The sequence below is a fragment of the Sarcophilus harrisii genome, chromosome 1, assembly GCF_902635505.1.
Source record: "Sarcophilus harrisii chromosome 1, mSarHar1.11, whole genome shotgun sequence".
Taxonomy (NCBI): domain Eukaryota; kingdom Metazoa; phylum Chordata; class Mammalia; order Dasyuromorphia; family Dasyuridae; genus Sarcophilus; species Sarcophilus harrisii.
Genome location: NC_045426.1, coordinates 503,584,505 through 503,603,264, shown reverse-complemented (window position 1 = coordinate 503,603,264; position 18,760 = coordinate 503,584,505). Strand labels below are relative to the sequence as shown.

Genomic DNA, 18,760 nt, shown 5'->3' with positions numbered 1-18,760 from the left:
TGTGGAGAGCTGATCTACCAGCAGGCTGCTGCAACAGACCTGGCACAAGGAGATAAGGGCTTGTATTAGGGTGGTAGCAGAACGTGGAGGTGGTACATTATTGGGTGATAGCAAAATCAAGAGTATGACTCTATGTTGAGTAGAATAAATTATGGAAAATGAAGAACTGAAATGTTAAAGTACAGAGGGAGTATTATATACATGTAAGTCCCATAGTATAAGAGTCAGAATTGGAGGATAGAGTGGAGTACTGAATTCATTGAGGAAGGACTTTGAGTGGTAGATGTGAACTGCATGAACCTCAAAGAAAGTAATTGAGTGATGATTGAGGAGAATGAGGAATAAGAAATAGGCAAAGTATTCCAACACCCACCCCTCTCCCCAAGTTGACCTGTGAGTCAAAGTATAATCAATGATAGAGAAGTTGACCAAGGAGGCTGCCATGTCATCAAGAGGAAGCCAGGTCTTCGTGTGAACCAGATGTTAAGAATAGGAAAGAAATAAGAAGAAAGAAACCAGAAGGCACAGCATTTGGTAGATTTTTGACACTCTGGGGAAAGGAAAATTTGAGGGAGATAGGAAAGGAGTCAGTAGTGGGAAGTGAAATTTGGATGCTGGGCCTGCAGGGATTCAGAATCATTGGGATAGGAAAGATATGGCCAGGTAGGAGTTATTAATAATCAAGTGAAAAATTCAAGAAGACCTTCAAAGTCAATAGCATTACCATCTTGGGGTGGACAATTGGCAGGAACAAGAACTTAGAGCATGAGTGGTCATAATTCTTCTTCCCTGAGGAGGGAGACTAGGATGGAAACTGGACAAAAATTGCCCTCTTATCCTTTCTTTGGGAGCAGGAGACAGGTATGATTGAATGACGGTTTTCCACAGGAGACTAGAAATAGGCAAATGTGATGGGACACACGTCTCTCGTTTCTTTGTATTCTGTACAAGATATAATTACCAGGAGCTAGTATCCAAGCCTCAGCTTTGGATTCAGGCTGGTGGTTTGTTACTTAATGGTTATGCAGGGTATTGTTGAAAGGAAGCTGGATGCAGAGGACCTGTGACTGAATTCCAGTTCTGCAAGTTGTGTAACCATGGGCACAAATCACTTCGCTCTGGGTTCGTCTTCTCATAATAAATATGAGTTTTGAATATTGTAAGTTACTATATTGTAGGAGGAAGAGCAAACAGACCAATGTGACTAGCATGTATATTAAGGCTTTAAAATTTGAAAAGTGTGTATTGTTTAATTTAATCCTCACTATAACCCAGTGAGATTGATGTGAGACAGACTTCCCCATTTTACAGATGAGGAAATTTAGGCTGAGAGGTTGTGATTTGCACAGGGTTGGTGTCTGAGACACGATTCAAATTCAGGTCTTCCTTGAAAGTTCAGCACCACACCACCTCCTTCAAGCCCTACAACTGGACCACAATAGACAGGAAGCTGAATAACTTGTAAGAAATGTGTAAAAGTAAGAAATCAGGCTGAGAAGAACTTCCAATACTAGGTAGAAGTTTATAGTTGATCCTAGAGGTAATAGGGAAGCCCTAGATATTTAGAGGGAGGAAGAGATACGAGTCAGGTCAGCCTTTTAGTAAGTCACTTTGAGAGTCATGCATGAGGAGAGTTGAGGTGGGAAGATTAATTAGGAGGAGACTGTTGCAATAGCCCAGGTTATAAGTCAGAAGGGCTGACGTGGCTTAAGTAAAAGGGATAGAAATCTGATCAGTGTTGTGGAGAAGAATGAGACAAAATTTGGCAAATGACTCAAACATGGTTGAGAGTGAAAAGTCAAGGATGACACCAGGATGACACCGAGGTGTCAGTCAACAAGCATTTATTAAGTCCCTATGTACAAGGCAGTTTACTAGCTGGGGTGGGGTCACAAAGACAAATGAAATAGTTCCTGCCCCCAAGAGCTTACATTCTACAGAGAAAGAGGGAGAGGACATGATATGTACACATATAAGAACAGATAAAACACGCAAAATAAATACACGACCTTTTGGGGGAGAAGGCATTGGCAATGGGGTGATGAGAAAAGCCTTAGAGAAGGTGGTACTTGAGATGAGCTTTAAAGGAAATCAGAGATTCTTAAGCACAGAGCTGAAGAGCGAATGCATTCCAGGCACAAGGCAGACAATCTGTGCAAAGGCATAGAAACAGGAAATGGGGTGTTGTGTGTAAGGGCAGCAAGAGTGTACGAAGGGGAGTAATAACTATAATGAGGCTGGGGAAGTGGGTCGGAACTAGAAGAGATGGTTGACCACCAAGGTGATTCCTTTTTCAACCAAAGATTCTCTAAAGTGGCTGTTTGTAAAGTTTATTTATATAGAAAAGGAGTATTCGATGCAATTACAGATATTTGGAAGTATCATACAAACAGAAGAAACATACATCTATATCTTTCCTAGGAATAATATTTTTCTGTATAAAACATTTAAAGTACAAAATCTATTCTTCATAAAGGATATTTTCTTAGCCATCACTATATCTATCTATCTATCTATCTTCTAATAAACACAAATAATGGCAGCAATTCCATTGTCATTCATAAATACAAAATTTTATTTGGACTTCATTAGTTTAGAAAGACCACAATGCTTTTCAATGCCACGACATTCAAGACACTCAAAGTTATTCAAATATGTTACTACTTATTTACTTTAACTAAACAAAGTGCAGCTTAATAAAAGATATACCAAAGATAGAGTTCACAAATTCATTATCAGACTCCCCCACCCTGTTGACTTCCCCCAAAAATAGAGTACAATATATGCTGGACAGAACATAAGCTTCACTTTTTTTTTTTTTTTTTAAAAAAAAGCTTTTTTTATTTATTTGTGTCTACCATTAAAAAGAACCAAGATATCAGGCAAATACATGTATGTTCCTTGATATAAGAAAGGTATCTTCAAAAAATTCCTTTAAACAGGATTTGCTTAGGACAACAGAGTTATTTTAACATCTGTACTAGTTTCAAATACATTTCTTTTTACTTGATTTCTGTGGCGTATAGTGTACAGTCTGTTCATTAAGAAACTATGACAGCAATATTGCTGTCTTAAGTCTAAGTCAAGCCCAATATCTCTAAGTCTAGTGATATACTATCATTATTAACATACTATTAATAAATATTTTTTAAAGGATGGAAATCATATGTATTTTTGCTTTGCTGCAGAACCATTCCAATGCTACAAAGATGCTACAGCTGAAAAAGTCTTTTGAATAAAGGAAAAAAAAAAACATGACTTATGGAAGCTTTATTCAAAAAATTCTTCAGTTTTTACAAATTTATCTTTAAAATAGTTAGCAAAGCACCAAATACTCTCTTCATACCAGAATAATTTCTGCCATTTTAATATAATTGACAATAACTATTAAAACATTTATTTGAAGTATTATAGATTTCACTTCTCCCACTCCTTTATATCAGGAGTACTGCAGTTTCTCCCCAGTGCCTACACAATATTTATAACACTGAGATAATGAAGAAAATATACAAATGTATGTGTGTGTGTGTGAAATGTGTAACATAGTTAAATCCTACACAGGATTAAATATTTGCATATTTACAGATTAGTGTGTAGCTCTGACTTGGATAACAAAGTGCGACACGAAATTGTCAAAATGATTGTAGTGCAGAGTCGAACAGATACTCTTTCCCTTCCCAAAAATCTTTATATTTTATTATGTTCCTAAGAAGCAAATCAACAGCAACGGACATGTGGTCTTGGTGGAGGCAGTTCTGGTGGTATTTCTGGTTCTGGTTGTAAGGAAAGGATACTGTTGGATAATTCATTCCTTAAAACATCCAGAGGCATCTATAAGACCAGAGGAAAAGAATGCTTAAATATTTAAGAAAGTTCTCTTTAAATACAGTTTTTCAAATAGTAGAAATTAAACAGAAGTGAAAATCACTAATTCCCAAATAAATAAGAGCTGCTTTATAACCCCAAACAAGATCTGTTACTCCCACTGACCCTGCCCTTTACAGTGTGCAAAATGACTATGAGAAACTCAGCTTCACAACAAATTAAAGCCCATTTGGTTCATTACTCTGGGGGCAAAAGTTAAGAGCAGCTTCAATTACTTTTTGGATTAACTGAAAAATTTTGTAAAATCATAAAAGAAAGATTATTTGGTACACTGGTAAAGAAAGAAACTACACCGCATTGGTTTGGCTTATAATCGCTACACTTCCACTGTCAATTCCCTGTGGGATGAAAATTACTTTAGGGTCTTGAAGGCCATCCTAGTGTAATGCCCACTCTGATAGTTCCATAGTCATTATTAAATCTGAGCGACAGGCCTGGTCTGTGCTGAGGATAAATCTAGTGACACATGGACAGTGTCATTACCAGGAAATTAACAAAATGAGACACATGAAAAATACACCAACAATGCATTAGTGTCCCAGTTTTCCTACATATCCTCCAACATTTATCATTTCAGATCATATTAACTAATTGAGAAGTATTAAGTAGTACCCTCAGTTGTTTTAATTTGCATTTCTCTAATTAATCAAATTCTCTAATCTAATCTAGTAATTTTTTCATATGATTATAAGATGGCTTTAATTTCATCATCTGAAAATTGTCTATTCATATTCTTTGACCATTTATCAACTGGGGAATGACTTGTATTATTATAAATTTGACACATTTCTTTATATATTTTTAGAAACGAGACCTTTATCAGAAACATTGACTGTAAATTTTTTTCGCAGCTTTGTATTTCCCTTTTAATCTTGCTTGTGTGCATAATATTCTTTAAAAAAAATCAAAAATGATAGAAAGATGAGCATCACTTTATGAAGACTGAATAATTAAGAAATCTAAAGATCATACTTTAATGAGATACTGTGTGATGAATCCTTTTCAATTCAAGTAAGGAAAAAAAGGGAGGATATATAACTTGGTAGCTTTTATCATGTCTGGTTATTCTATTAAAATATCAATATTCCAAGCACTCATAGAAATGTGTTACATATTAATTCTGACCTGCACTGTAAATTCTTATTTGGTCTAAGTGGCTCAAGGGCTACATCTTCAGTGATATTTAAAGTACAGATCAATGACAATAGTTTCATATGATATTTGGTTCTGATCATTGAAAACAACTATGGGAATTTTAATTTTCACATTAAAGTCATGACAAAGAGTAAAGTTAAGGTTTCATATCCAATTGTGAATAACAAAAAACAAATGAACAAACAATAACCAAAAAAACGTACCTTTTTCAGAATATCATCAACAAGTTTTAGAAATATCTCATCCACATTAAAATTATCCTTGGCACTTGCTTCACAGAATCTCATCCCAGTTATCTGTTGTGCAAACTAATGCAAAGAGATTTTTAAAAAACATTAAAAACCTAAATTCTTAATTGTTGGCAGCAACATGATACATTTATGCTTTAACATTAGTTCATGTATTACTTAGCTGCATGATCATGGATACATAATTCATTTAAAGCTTTTATAACTTAATTCCTCATTTGTAAAATAAGGTTAAACTTTTTCTAAAATTTTTACATACTAAGCAAAAACAAATGCTGATATTCTAAAGAGTAAAAATTTTCATTAAATTAAACATAAATATAAAGTCATAAAAGCCCGAATAGCTTAGAATGGGTTAGAAAAGAAGTTTAAGAAAGCATGACCAAAGTAAAATTTCTTCAAAATATGTTAAGGACCTATAAAAATATTTTAAATGAAAGGCCAAGTAATATAAAACTAGTATCATAAATATTCTGTATGCTAAAGCAATATTTTTTCCATCTCTAGATGAATTTAAGTGACTAGATATAAGGGAAAATCAATGATAAAAGCTGAATATAATACTGCTAAATTAAAGCTCCAATTTATTTTAATCCTTTTGAGTTCATGCCCCTGAGAACTTTGCCCATTCTCTTACCTTTTCACCTTGCTGTCTAGTGATTTCTCTATCAGTTTCACAGTCCAACTTATTTCCAACTAATAAGAGTTCTGCATCTTCTGAGGCATACTATAGAATTAAAACAAAATAACTTTTTGTACCTGGAGATATATGACTTTTCTACCAAACAATGGTTAAAATCTTGTAATTTAAATTTTAGAAATGTAAAAAAGTTTTGTTTTGTTTTGTTTTCAGAGAAAAAATTTAAAGTCTATGGATTTAAGTCCTTTGTTATAGAGAGACTTTTTGGTTCTGAAAATTCCAAATATACTGAGCATTTTTCTTTTTTGTTTCGATTATGAAAATGTGTGACTACAGCTAGATTATACAATGATCAATTCTGATGTCTCTGGCTCTTTTCAGCAACGAGGTGATTCCAATAGTCTTTGATGAAGAGCCATCTGTACCCAAAGAGAGGACTGTGGAATCTGAGGGTGGATCACAACATTCACTTTTTTTGTTATTGCTTGCCTGCATTTTGTTTTGTCTCATTTTTTCCTTTTTGATCTAATTTTTCTTTTGTGGCATGATAATTGTAGAAATATGTATATTTATATGTTTAACACATATTGTATATTTATACATATATTGTATATGTTTAACATATACTGGATTACTTGCCATCTAGGGGAAGTGATTGGGGGGGGGGGAAGGAGGGAGAAAAAAAATTTGGAACACAAGGTTTACAAGGGTGAATGTTGAAAATTATCTGTGCATATGTACTGAAAATAAAAACCTTTAATTAAAAAAATACAAATAAAAAATAAAAACGTGTGACTAAGGAACTCTTCCCCAAGTATGTGTGTGTGTGTTGTGGCTTTAGTACAAAACAAAAGCAGCCAATGAAGTGGGTGCATACTAGTCTCCCAGGATAATGACTAACTGCCTAGGTATGCCTAAAGTGACATTACCGACAGACTATTTTGCCAGAGAAGCAGACAGCCAGCTATTTCTGTTGGATACAAGAGGAGAATAAAGAGACTTCTTTTGCTTTGTTTTGTTTTATTTTTAAGAAAGCATATATTAATTAATAGTATGCTCACTAAAATGAACAGGACATGTATTATCTTACTTTACACTACAGGTATGTGTAAAATATGTAGAATGGATGAAAGCTGACCTTAACAGGGTCAGGAACCATGATTTTTTTGGTATTCAGCAACTTTAATCCTACACAGGGGTTTGCTGATCTTCAATAGTGCAGGAAGTACTCACAGAGGAAACCACCTATATTGGTGAAATCACCATTTTGGACTCCCACCACTTCAACTATATTTAGAACACATAATTATAGTTCATTTTTTAAAGAACTCTAAGCATTTTTTTGTGGAGTGATGGTGGCTAAAGGAAATAAGGTAAAAAACCAAACATCAACTTATTATTAAACTTTTATCTTTAGAAAGCTAGAGTTTTTTTGGTGGAGGATAGGGATTATATATAATTATAAAACTTTTTATCTTTAAAGGACAGAGCCACATAGTTAATTTATATTCTTTTATGAGAAATATATAAAACCTACCTTATCAATCATTTTCATCCATTTAGGTAGATCATCAAATGTCTCTTTCTTTGTAATATCGTACACTAATATGATTCCCTTGGCACTTCTGTAATAAGCTGAGGTAATGCTGTTGAATCTCTCCTGACCTGCTGTGTCCCTAGGAAAGAACAATAAAATAGGTACAACGATTCTACAGCTCATAAGGTATGAACAAAATAAGATCCTCTATATTTGGTATAAATTCTATATACCAAAATCTATATGGTGGGAGGGTATATAAAGTGTAACATTTCTTCTTAACAGTTATGGTCAACAAAAAAAGGCAGAAAAGTCCTCAGAAAGTGAGTGATGAAAAGTTATCAACTAAAGTAGAAGAGGCACATTTTAAAAAAAAAGTATATTTAGAATGGGATGATCTATGAACAAAGAGCAACAATATATTTGGAGTGAATTTTTTCTTCTTAAAGGCATAAAATTCAATGATATTGATGCTATGTCACATTGAAACATGAATGCAGGATCAAAGCAAAATTAAATAAATGAATGAAACTTTCACAAAAATATACTGAAAATAAATTTTAAAAAATCAAAACACAGCTTAAGAGACAATGTAAAAATAATAGCACAAGTAATTGAAAACAATGTAATTTGATCACATACAAGGAATACAGGTATATACAAAAAATGTGAATTTCACCGAGTACAAAGAATGCTTCATTTTTATCCCGATATCTCCAGTGTCTGACAGATAACAGAAATGTCATAAATGCTTGTTGACTGATTATTAATTTCCTTTTTACTATCGAGGATTTTTTCAAAAAACTGTTTTAAGATACTGAATGCAGGACCAAAAAATATGTCAGCATGTGTCAACCACCATCAACATAATTACAATAACAGCATATATAATTTAAAATTTTAAAAAATACACTCCCTGTCATCCAGTTGATAGCTTTACAATGCTGTAGGGCCCCTTAATACAAAGGCTAGTTTGTGGTTTCTATGATCTTTCTTAGGCATTTTTGAGGATATTTTTATTTTATTAGAATTTTTGTAATGTCAAGTGTCATACATCCTTCATTGAAAGAGTGTAAATGTAAGGATTTCTCTCTAGAGAATATATTCATGCATTCACAATATATCCTAAACTATTTTAATATCTGAGACCTATTTCCTCTTGTTATGATCTTTGTGTACTGGAAGGTTACTCCCCTCAGCCTTATCGAATCTGAGTTAGGACTTGAAAGTAGAATTCTAAGGAAAAAAGTTGTATATCAGTGCCTCAATCCTCTTTAAACCTCACTTAAAAGAACAACTAATAACCATCCTCTTGGCAATGTGGAAGCAAAGCTCCCTGGGAATACTCATAACCCACAATAATCAATTACTATCCTGTAAACCTAGACCTCAGTTGTCTGTACAGAACATCCTTTAATAAATCTCATTTGAACACCTAGTCTTTCTCTTTTCTCCTTCCCTAGTGAGTCCTTTGCAGAGGCCTTTGCTGCTAAATGAAGGAACTGAAGCGAGTAGGAAAAAATCGATCAGTCTCCTGATTTTAAAATTTCTTAAAAAAAAAAAAAAAAACCACACATTTGAAGGTTTATTTAAAGTGCTTCAGTGACTAATCCCAATTTAAATGTTTTTACTATGAGGATGCAAAATGATGGTTTAACATAGTTATTGACTCAGTTTATATAAAGAGATGCCTAAATGAGTTTTGTTCAGAGGATCACAAACTTTTCTCTAGAAGGCACAAAGGTGATTTACAGAAGGATGGTGAGGAAATGATTAAATTGGTAACTGACTTCAAGACTTATTTTTCTTGAAACCTCAACATAAAAGAAATCTTTCACTTATATTAATGAGTGTTCAATGATCAAGCAAATTGGCTATGCTTCTTGTTCCTTCAAAAGTATCTATTCATGTAAACAAAAAGTGATTTGCTGACATACCTATTTTTGAGTAGAGAAATGGTACTGATCCAAGTGAAGTTATAGATTGGGTGGCCAGAAAAAGCAATCCTAAAATTTCAATCATGTTAACAGAGTCCTTTATTGTGGAAACTGTGCTATAGGAGAGGTTAGTTATTTTTCTCTTATTCCCAAAACACAGAAATGGGGTAAAGGGGAAAAAACAAACAAACAAAAAAACAGCCTGGGAGTAAAGTCTGGAAGCTGCTTGAGCTCTTCCACAATTTCCCTCGAAAACCACAGGAAACCAAGCCTGAACAGGTTGAACTGTTCTGAGTTCAACAGAAACTGAGAGAATGAAACTACTCTCTAGCTCAAGATAGATTGTAAAAACTTCAAGAAAGGTCAGTCTCACTGGGGTAAAAAATATGTTCAGCCCAGCTCAGACAGACTTTGGGAAAGCAAGGGAGAGAGAGTCTTAATGTCAGCAAATCAGCAACTGAGACCCTCAGTCCTGGCTCAGTAGAGGAGCAAATCAGTAGAGCAGCTTCCAGTACCAGCTTAGAAAGCAAAATCTGGAAAACCAGGCTGTTTCCTGAAAAGAACAGGCAAATCTACAACCTGCAAATACAAGGGTCTTCTGTGCTCAAAGCCAAGATTCAGAAGCTTGGGACAGCACTCTATTTACCTCAGGAATGAGCTCCACCATAAAAATAAAGAAAGACAAAATACCAAAAGAAAAGGAAAGAAAATGAGCAAGAAACGAAAACAACCTTAACCATAGAAAACTGTTATAGTGATAGATCAAAACATAAACTGGGAAGAAGACAGAATGTCCACAAAAAAAATCTCCAGGATATGAATTAGTTTCAAGTCCAAAGAGGCTTCTTGGAAGTGCTCATAAAAGACTTTAAAAGGCATATAAGAGAGGTAGAAGAAAAAATGAGAAAAGAATTGAGAGGCATGCATGAGAGAGTCAACAGCTTGGAATAGGAAGAAAAAACCTAACTAAAGAAAACAATTCTTTAAAAAAATACAATTGGCCAAATGAAAAAAAAAAAAAAAAATCCACTGAAGGACTGAAGGAAACAATACCTTCAAAAGTAGAATTAACTAAATAGAAAGAAATATAAAAGGTAAGAAAATCACACATTAAAAACTGGAATGGAGCAAATGGAAGCTATTGATTCTATGAGACAGCAAGGATCAGTTAAACAAACTAAAGAAGAATGAAAAAAAATGAAGAAAATGTGAAATACCTCATGGGAAAAACAGCTGACTTGGAAAATTGAACCAGAAGAAACAATTTAAAAATTATTGGCCTATTTGAAGGCCATGACCGAAAAAACAGTCTAGACAGTATTCTTCAAGAGATCATTAAGTAAAACTGTCCCAATATTCTAGAAACAGAAGGAGAAATACTCATTGAAAGAATCCAGAGATCACCTCTGGAAAGAGATCCCACAAGGAAAACCCCAAGGAACATTGTTATAAAACTCCAAAACTATAATCGCAAGGAAAAAATACTGCAAGCTACCAGACAAAAACAATTCAAATGTCAAAATGCAATAGTCAGGGTTATCCAGGATCTGGCAGCTTCTACAATAAAGAGGGCCTGGAATACCATATTCCGGAAGACAAAGGAGTTAGGGTTACAACTAAGAATTAACTACTAAGTGAGCATCATCTTTTAGGGGAGGCGATGAAGTTTCAATGAAGTAAGAGACTTGCAATCATTTCTATTGAAAAAATGAAAACATAACAGAAAATTTAATCTACAAACATAGGACTCATGAGAAGCATAAAGTTTGTAAAAAAGGGGAAAAAATATATATTATTCAAAAGTTAAATAGTTTACAACCCTAGATGAGAAAATGTTATCTGTAACTCTTGAAAATTGTATCTGTCTCTGGGGCAGAGAGAGAGAGAGAGAGAGAGAGAGAGAGAGTGATTATGAATGGACTATGATGTAATGGCATCCACGAAAAAGATATTAAGGGGTGGAAAAAGGTCTGTACTGGAAAAAGGGGAAAGGGGGAGTGTAACACGACAAATTAAATCACATGAAGAGGTGCAAAAGACCTATTACAATTGAGGGAAAGAAGGGAAGGGGATGGGGGGGGGGGATAAGGGGAGGGAAGCACAAGTTTAAGAATAAAGGAAAAAACGTATACCATAGTTGAAATTTAGCATTGCAATATTTGTGGGCAAAAAAAAAAAAAAATAAAAATTAGAAAAGAAAATAAATAAAGTAGGAAATACTATACTACACGGCCTTATTTTTTGTTTCCAAATAATCACTCTGTGACAAACCAGGGTGTGTCTTTGGTCAAGTCACTTAAATTCAGAACACTAGATAACTAGCATACTAAGACTCTCAGTGTCAGGGGCTTGTGACCCTCATTGACAGATGAAGAACAGGCTACCTTTAAGGACTATCCAACTGTTTCATACAAACGAGGCTCATCTCTTAGTCTGGAAGGTCCCCTAAACTGGGAAAAGGTTATACTTCCTATACAATTCAAAGAACAAAGCAGCTAATCTTTTTAATATATCTTTTAATTCATACTTTTCACTAACTTAGATAAACTGGATGAAAACTAACATTTTTTTCTTCTTGACTAGGCCCTATACTAGTCCTTTAGTCTTTTCAGTAGGGTTTGACTCTGTAATCCCATGTGGGATTTTCTTGGCATTTTCTTCCCTAGTTCATTTTACAGTTGAGGGCACTGAGGCAAACAGTGACTTGCTTGGGGTCACACAGCTAGTAAGTGTGTGAGGCAGGGTTTGAACTCGGGAGGATAAGTCTTCCGGACTCCAGGACTGACACCACCCAAGGGAAAAGCAGAATATGTGCAAATGAGTTTTACCTTACATGAAGAATACCTACATTCAGATAACATAAAAATCACCGAGTAAATGAAAGATGTTAAGTTTTCATTAAAGCTAAAATGGGCTTTAATTTTTGGTGAGGAATTATCCAAATTTTGGTACAAACTGGAAAAATCATTGCTGGCTTGTCAGAAGATCTACTGTGTTCTAGAGTTGTAAGATGATAAATGGTAGAGAAATCCCAGGAAGGGAAGAACTAATGCAGACAATATTTTGATGGACTTCAAAAGGATTAGGAATCTTAAATACAATAAACTAATTTCCTACTTTTTGAATATGAATATCTTATTAATTTCTACTGACATAAGTATTATGTATATTTTTCAATAACAGCTCACCTTTACTACAGAGCTTCTAATTCACAATTCATAGAATATAATTTATCTTGCTCATTATAGCCATAGAAGATAATTCCTGATTTTACAGATAAAAACACCTGATACCCAGAGAGATAAAGTGACTTAAGATCATATTACTAGTCAATGACAAGGCCAGGATTTAAATAAACACAGAACTTCCAAATATCTCAGTGATCTCACTAAAGACAATGTTCTGGACCTACGGTCCACAAACCTCTAAGGAATCTCCGTGGATAAGACTTCAGAAGGTCTACAAATTTGAATAAGAAAAAAATTTTAAAAAAAAAGTTGGGATTTTGTGAATGACCCTATAATAGCAGTGTCTTAAATATCAGTGAGTGCAACAGGCTTTTATTCCAAAATGATTTATCTCCCATAAAATGAAATTCAGTATAAAGGTCTTCTCAGTATCTAGCCAAAGTTTTATTTTACTTTGTAGAGTACCAAAAGATAATCATTAGAAAGTAATCTTACAGAGGTAAGTAATTATAGTGGTAAGTAAATAGTGTTGCCTTAGTACATTGGGACAATTTAAAGGATCTGATTAATATCCACTACGAATTAAAAAAAAAAAAGTTCCTTTTAAAATATTAAGCATATTATGTAATACAAATAGTGTCTTAGGCTGCAGTCACCAAAATAAGGAAGTACCTACAATGATTAATCAAATCAATCTTTAAGATTTATTATAAGAATTCTAATATTCAAAAGATCTTTTCACAAGACTCAAACTCATTCATATCATCAAAAATACTTAAGATACCCATCTGGGTGTTATGTTTTGTAATTGCTGTACAAAATAAGTTTTTAAAACGTAGCCTTTTACTTTAGAAATGCTTATAGAAAAAATAATTGATGCAGGAAAACTATTTTATTTTATTTTTACTGTTTTTGGATTCTTTCATTAAAAAAGTAGAATTTAAATCTTTCCTAGTTTTCCCTCTTAATAAGGTGTTTTTAAAAAATAGTATTTTCAAATATTACTTTTTTTAAAAGAATGATGATTCACAAATCAAAATTTCTTTGGACATGATATAACTCCATAAGATATTTTAAACAAAAATTTGAGGTTTTATAATTTAAAACAACAACAACAATAAAGTGAGCTTGAGATATCTACAAATGACCCTTCCCCCAAGAAAAAGTATTACCTCAGACAACTCCAGGATGCCACTGACAAGCAATGCTGGCTCTGCTGTAGCTATGTCCCAAACAGGGACACAGATGAAGAATGAAGACATGCCACTAACATTCAAGCATTAGGTGACCGATGATGCCAAAGATGAAGCAGCAATTAACGCAGATGGAAGCAAACAAACACATGATGTGACAAACAGAGTTGAGGTTGACCTGCCAAGAGGAGTTAGTAAGCTGAGTATACTGCATCTATGTCATTAAAAATAAAATGGCGTAACAGAAAATCTCAATGGTGTCTTTTTTAAACCACCACTAGATTTCATTTCCCTTTTCTTTTCCACAAAAGAACTTTCAGCGCTAGATGTAATTTCAAATGCCATCTGTGCATCAAGCAATGTTAAAAGTTAAAGAAAAGCCAGTTAGTTGTTTAAAAGATAGCAGGAGAGCTGGTTTATTCTTTCATCATAGGTGCAATTTAAGTTATACTAAAATATTATAATATCAAAGAATATGACATTAAAATTAAAGGGTAAAAAGTTTTCCTGAGACTGGATTCTAGCTGTCTAATCTACACAAATGGGATTTTTAAATACAATGAAGCAACATCAAAATTATGGTCTGAAGGGTTACTTACATATGACTCACTGCAAAACACCCATGCTATATCATTCAAAGGTGCCTCTTCTTCCTAGGGACAATTTTCTCTTTCTTTTTAACTGACCCGATTTGGCTTTAAACATTGGGATTTTCCTTAGAAAGTACTTCAAAATGTTACATAAATACCAAATAAATAACATTTTAAAGGTCAACATTTGAACTATTTTATGGATGGCATTTTTATTATGCATGTCAAAGAAATAAAATAAGGAACTAACAAATGCTGCCTCTTTATTATAGTAGTTTTCACCTTCCTAAATTGCCTTATTCTTACAAATAATTTCCTTACAGAAAGTCAAAAGTGGTGAATGCTGTCTTATCTGACTAAATTATTTTTTTCAAAAGGTTGTCTCATTTTATAATAATGATGATAATGAAGATTATGATGCCTTAATTTGCATGACACTTTACAGTTTAAAGTACTTAACAGAATTTTGTTAAAGAAACTGAACTAAGAGAAATATTGCCGAGTCACATGACTAAATATAACCAGGTAGAATGCTACTTACTCCTGAGTCCAGTACTTTTACTGTCCAGTGCTCTCTAGGTTAATTCTCTATATTTTCACACTTAAAGTATGTTAGGCCACTTTTACAATGTTAGTTATTGCTTCTTATACTTCTAAGGAAGTAAGAAGCAATCTAAATTCTTTATGTTTTGAAATGAGGTAACAAGAAAATGGAAGTACAGAAAACCAGCTTAGAACAGTTTAATTTTATTAGACAAGCATGGATCCATGTTAAAAACAACCATAGCAACAACACACACATATACACAAACATTGCTAGATGCATAGGTGCACACCGTTTTACTTACCAGATTTGTAATCTAATTTTCTTTCCCCTTAACTCTACTGTTTTGATTTTAAAATCAACACCTATAAATAAAACAGAGTAAAGAGGAAAAAATAAGAGGCCAAAACAACAAAAAGAAAACTTAAAATAATAAAAACACCACATTTCTCTATTTTATATGTACAATCCTATTCATAGTAAAATGTGAAAGTCCAATAATCATGTCATTATAATATTAAAGGGAGACAGAGGAATGGTACTGGTCTATAATCTATTTTTCCCCCAACTTTGGTACAAAATTCAGTTGTAAAATTCACCATGCTTGATATCTTATGAATTATTCCTCATTTATTATTCTATATTATATCATTTCCTAGTATCAAAGATGCAGCTTCATTAAAAAATACATATAACATATACCTAAATTAATAAAGTTATGGGCTTATGAAGTATATTATAGAATGTTATTAACTCATGAAAATATTTCCTTCAAGGAACACACCAAGTATACTTGGCTCCATCTAAAGTTAACTGGTTCTTTGAAATTATGGTATCAAATAAAGTGATAGTTCCTCATAAATACTTATATAGATGGGTAGGGGCCAGTCTCTATTGTTATAGAGAATTCCTGATGGAGCTATGTGGCACACTGGACCTGAAGTCAGGAATATCCAAATTCAAATCTAGCCTAAGACATATTTATAGCTGTATGATCCTTATCTTTCTGCCTCAATTTCCTCAACTATAAAACTAGGATTAATAATAGTACCTACCTTCCCAGGGTTACTATAAGGATCAAATGAGATATTAGTAAAGCATTTAGCACATCGAAGGTACTTAATAAATGCTTATTCCTTCCTCTGTCTTCTGGTAAGAAACTTCTACTACTAAAGTAAGTGTGTACTTTCTCTGCAACTGACACTCTTAGTTGTTTAGAGATGTTAAGTGACTTGCCCAGAGTCAAACAGCTAGGAAGTGTTAAGTGTCTGAGAGTGAATTTGAACTCAGATCCTCCTGATTCCAGGGCTGGTGCTATGCCATCTAGCTGGTTTGATTTTTTTTTTTTAATCAACTGTTCAAATACAAGATAAAGGAGTGGCTTGGTCAGTTTAATCTGGAGAAAAAAAAAGATCTAAGTTTTATTGAATTGCAAGTGCCACATGTATCCTCTGTAAGGTGATGCAGTAGCCAAGAAAATAGATGCCACTTTGGTTTTGTTGAATTCAGAGAGAAAGAATGTGCATGGGCAGAAGTTCTATCACATCTGGAATACTGTGCTTAGTTCTGCATGGGGCCTTTTAGGAAAGACATTTATAAACTGGAGAGAATACAGAGAAAGGATACCAGAATGGTTCAAGACCTCAACAAGATGTGGCTCTCTAGGGAAATAGGGACAGTTAGCTTTAAGAAGACAAGGTTAGGACAGTGAGGTAGCACGTTTGATAAAGGCCCTGGAGTCGGGAGAACCTGAATTCAAATCTGAACTCAGACCTTGATTTAGTCCCAGTTGCCTTGGGCGAAAAAAGAACAGACTTAGGGAGAAGACATAACAACTGTCTTCAAAGGCTATACCTTGTGAAAAAAGGTAAAGACTTGTTTTATTTGTCCCCAGAATGTATAGAGAGGGAAAATGGGTGTCAAAGAGCTTGTTGATTTAGGCTTGTTAGCTTTTTGAAAATTAGAACTGTCCAGTGCTCACCACTGTTCTCACTAAAGTTTTCAGATAAAGCTAAGGTGATTATTTGTTAGGTATATTGCAGAATGGAATCTTATTAAGGTACAGGAATGGGCTCTGAAGCCCATTCCAATTCTCAGATTCTGATTTTGTATATATAAAAGATTCAGGATAGAGGTTGCAAATTGACAGACAGATATATGAAAGGAAAGAAAGTTTGTCTGATGTATTGAGATAAGTTTAAAGGAGTAGTCTAATCAAAAAAAAAAAAAAGAGAGAGAGAGAGAGAGGTTGGGAAAGTTTGCTTTAGAAGCCTAGAGAAAAAACTTTACCTCCTTAAGGAAACAATTCGATGTCTAATAGGATAACAGCCCATGGATGAATTTGGCTCAATGCATACTAAGTTCACTAATTCCATTATCCTAGTTCAACAAGAAGGAAAAAATGATTTGTCAGTTCCAACTAAATAGTTTTATGTGGGGAAAAAAACAAACCAAACCAATGTCAATAAAAGAAAGCAGTTAAGCTTAAATATTGAGATATTTAAAAATTAACCTCTATAATTTGTAGAATCAAGTACATTAAAAAAACTGCTCTCAAAACTTATTAATGATTTCTTAACTGCCAAATCTACTGTACTTTTCTCAGTTCTCATTCTTTCTAACCCCTCTGCATCCCCTGAAATTACTGATTACCCTCCCTCTTTTCCTTAATTTCCTTTTCTCTAAATTTTTGTGATTCTACTCTCCTCTGGTTCTCTTCCCATTTGGCTGACCACTCTTCCCCAATCCCCTTTGCTGGATCTTCATCCAGGTTATGCTCATTAATCATGTGTGTCCCTCAAGGCTCTGTCCTGGGTCCTCTTCTTTTCTCTCTTAATATTATGGCACTTGGTGATCTCATTGCTTCACATGTATTCAATTATCATCTCTATTCAAAGAAAGTTGGTATGTAAGTTACTTTTGGGAAATCAGAAAGCACTTTTCTCCAAAAATAAAAAGCAATTAGATTTGTATAATAGTTATTTACCCTAATGGGTCAGATGCAAGATAACATAGTATACATAAAAAGCATAGGAAATTTAAGTATAAGAGTAGAGAATCTAACCAATATGCAAAATGAAGATTCTATAGTAAAATACCTTGAAAAGTCCAATTTAGAATGCCAGAAACTTATCTTTGCTTCCTTTTCGTACCAGAGAGGGGCACAGTGAATAATTCTAGGTTGTCAATCAATAAACATAAATTGAAATAAATTGAAAATAACTAACTCAGAAGAAAGAGTAAGGGGGATTAGGAAAGGATTCCTGTAGAAAGAGGGATTTTAGCTGGGTCTTGAAATAAGCCAGGAGACGGGGACGAAGGAGGACATTCCAGGGATAGGGAGCAGGCAATTGAAGTTGGGAAGAGTAGTGTCTTGTTTGAGGAAGATAAAGGAAGCCAGTATCACTGAACTGAATGTAAGGTGTTTTGAGTGTATGTGGATGTATATGGCATGGGAAGACTAAAAGGTGGGAGGAGGGAGGAAGATTATGAAGGGCTCTGAATAGCAAACAGAAGATTTTATATTGGATCATGGAAGGAAAAGTACAGTTTATTAAACAAGAGAAGTGACATGGTCAGATCTGCCCCTCAATAAGATCAATTTAACAGTTAAGGAGAGGATGAACAAAAGTGAGGAGAGACTAGGCAAACAGACCAACCAGCAGAGAATCTAGGTGGAGGTGATGAAGGCCTGTACCAGGATAGTGACAATGCCAGAGGACAGAAATGGGTGTATTTGTGAGATGTGAAAAATGCAGAAATTACAGGGTTTGACAACATAATAAATATAGGAGATAAGAGAAATGAGTAAAGGGTTACACCTAGGTTATATGAGCCTGGGTG

The 18,760-nt window shown here is 34.0% G+C and overlaps 1 protein-coding gene across 1 annotated transcript in view; it reads right to left on the bottom strand.

The window, feature by feature from the left end:
• Nucleotides 1-2,546: 2,546 nt before the first annotated feature.
• The window catches only part of RAB12 (RAB12, member RAS oncogene family), a 76,330-nt gene continuing 60,116 nt past the window's right edge, over nucleotides 2,547-18,760 (bottom strand). Inside the window, exons 3-7 of the mRNA XM_031946791.1 lie at nucleotides 15,222-15,282; nucleotides 7,466-7,604; nucleotides 5,926-6,015; nucleotides 5,244-5,348; nucleotides 2,547-3,831 (exon numbers count right to left, since the gene is read on the bottom strand). Coding sequence (XP_031802651.1) covers nucleotides 3,718-3,831; nucleotides 5,244-5,348; nucleotides 5,926-6,015; nucleotides 7,466-7,604; nucleotides 15,222-15,282 — 509 coding nt within the window. The 3' untranslated portion in view covers nucleotides 2,547-3,717. The remainder of the gene's footprint in view (nucleotides 3,832-5,243; nucleotides 5,349-5,925; nucleotides 6,016-7,465; nucleotides 7,605-15,221; nucleotides 15,283-18,760) is intronic.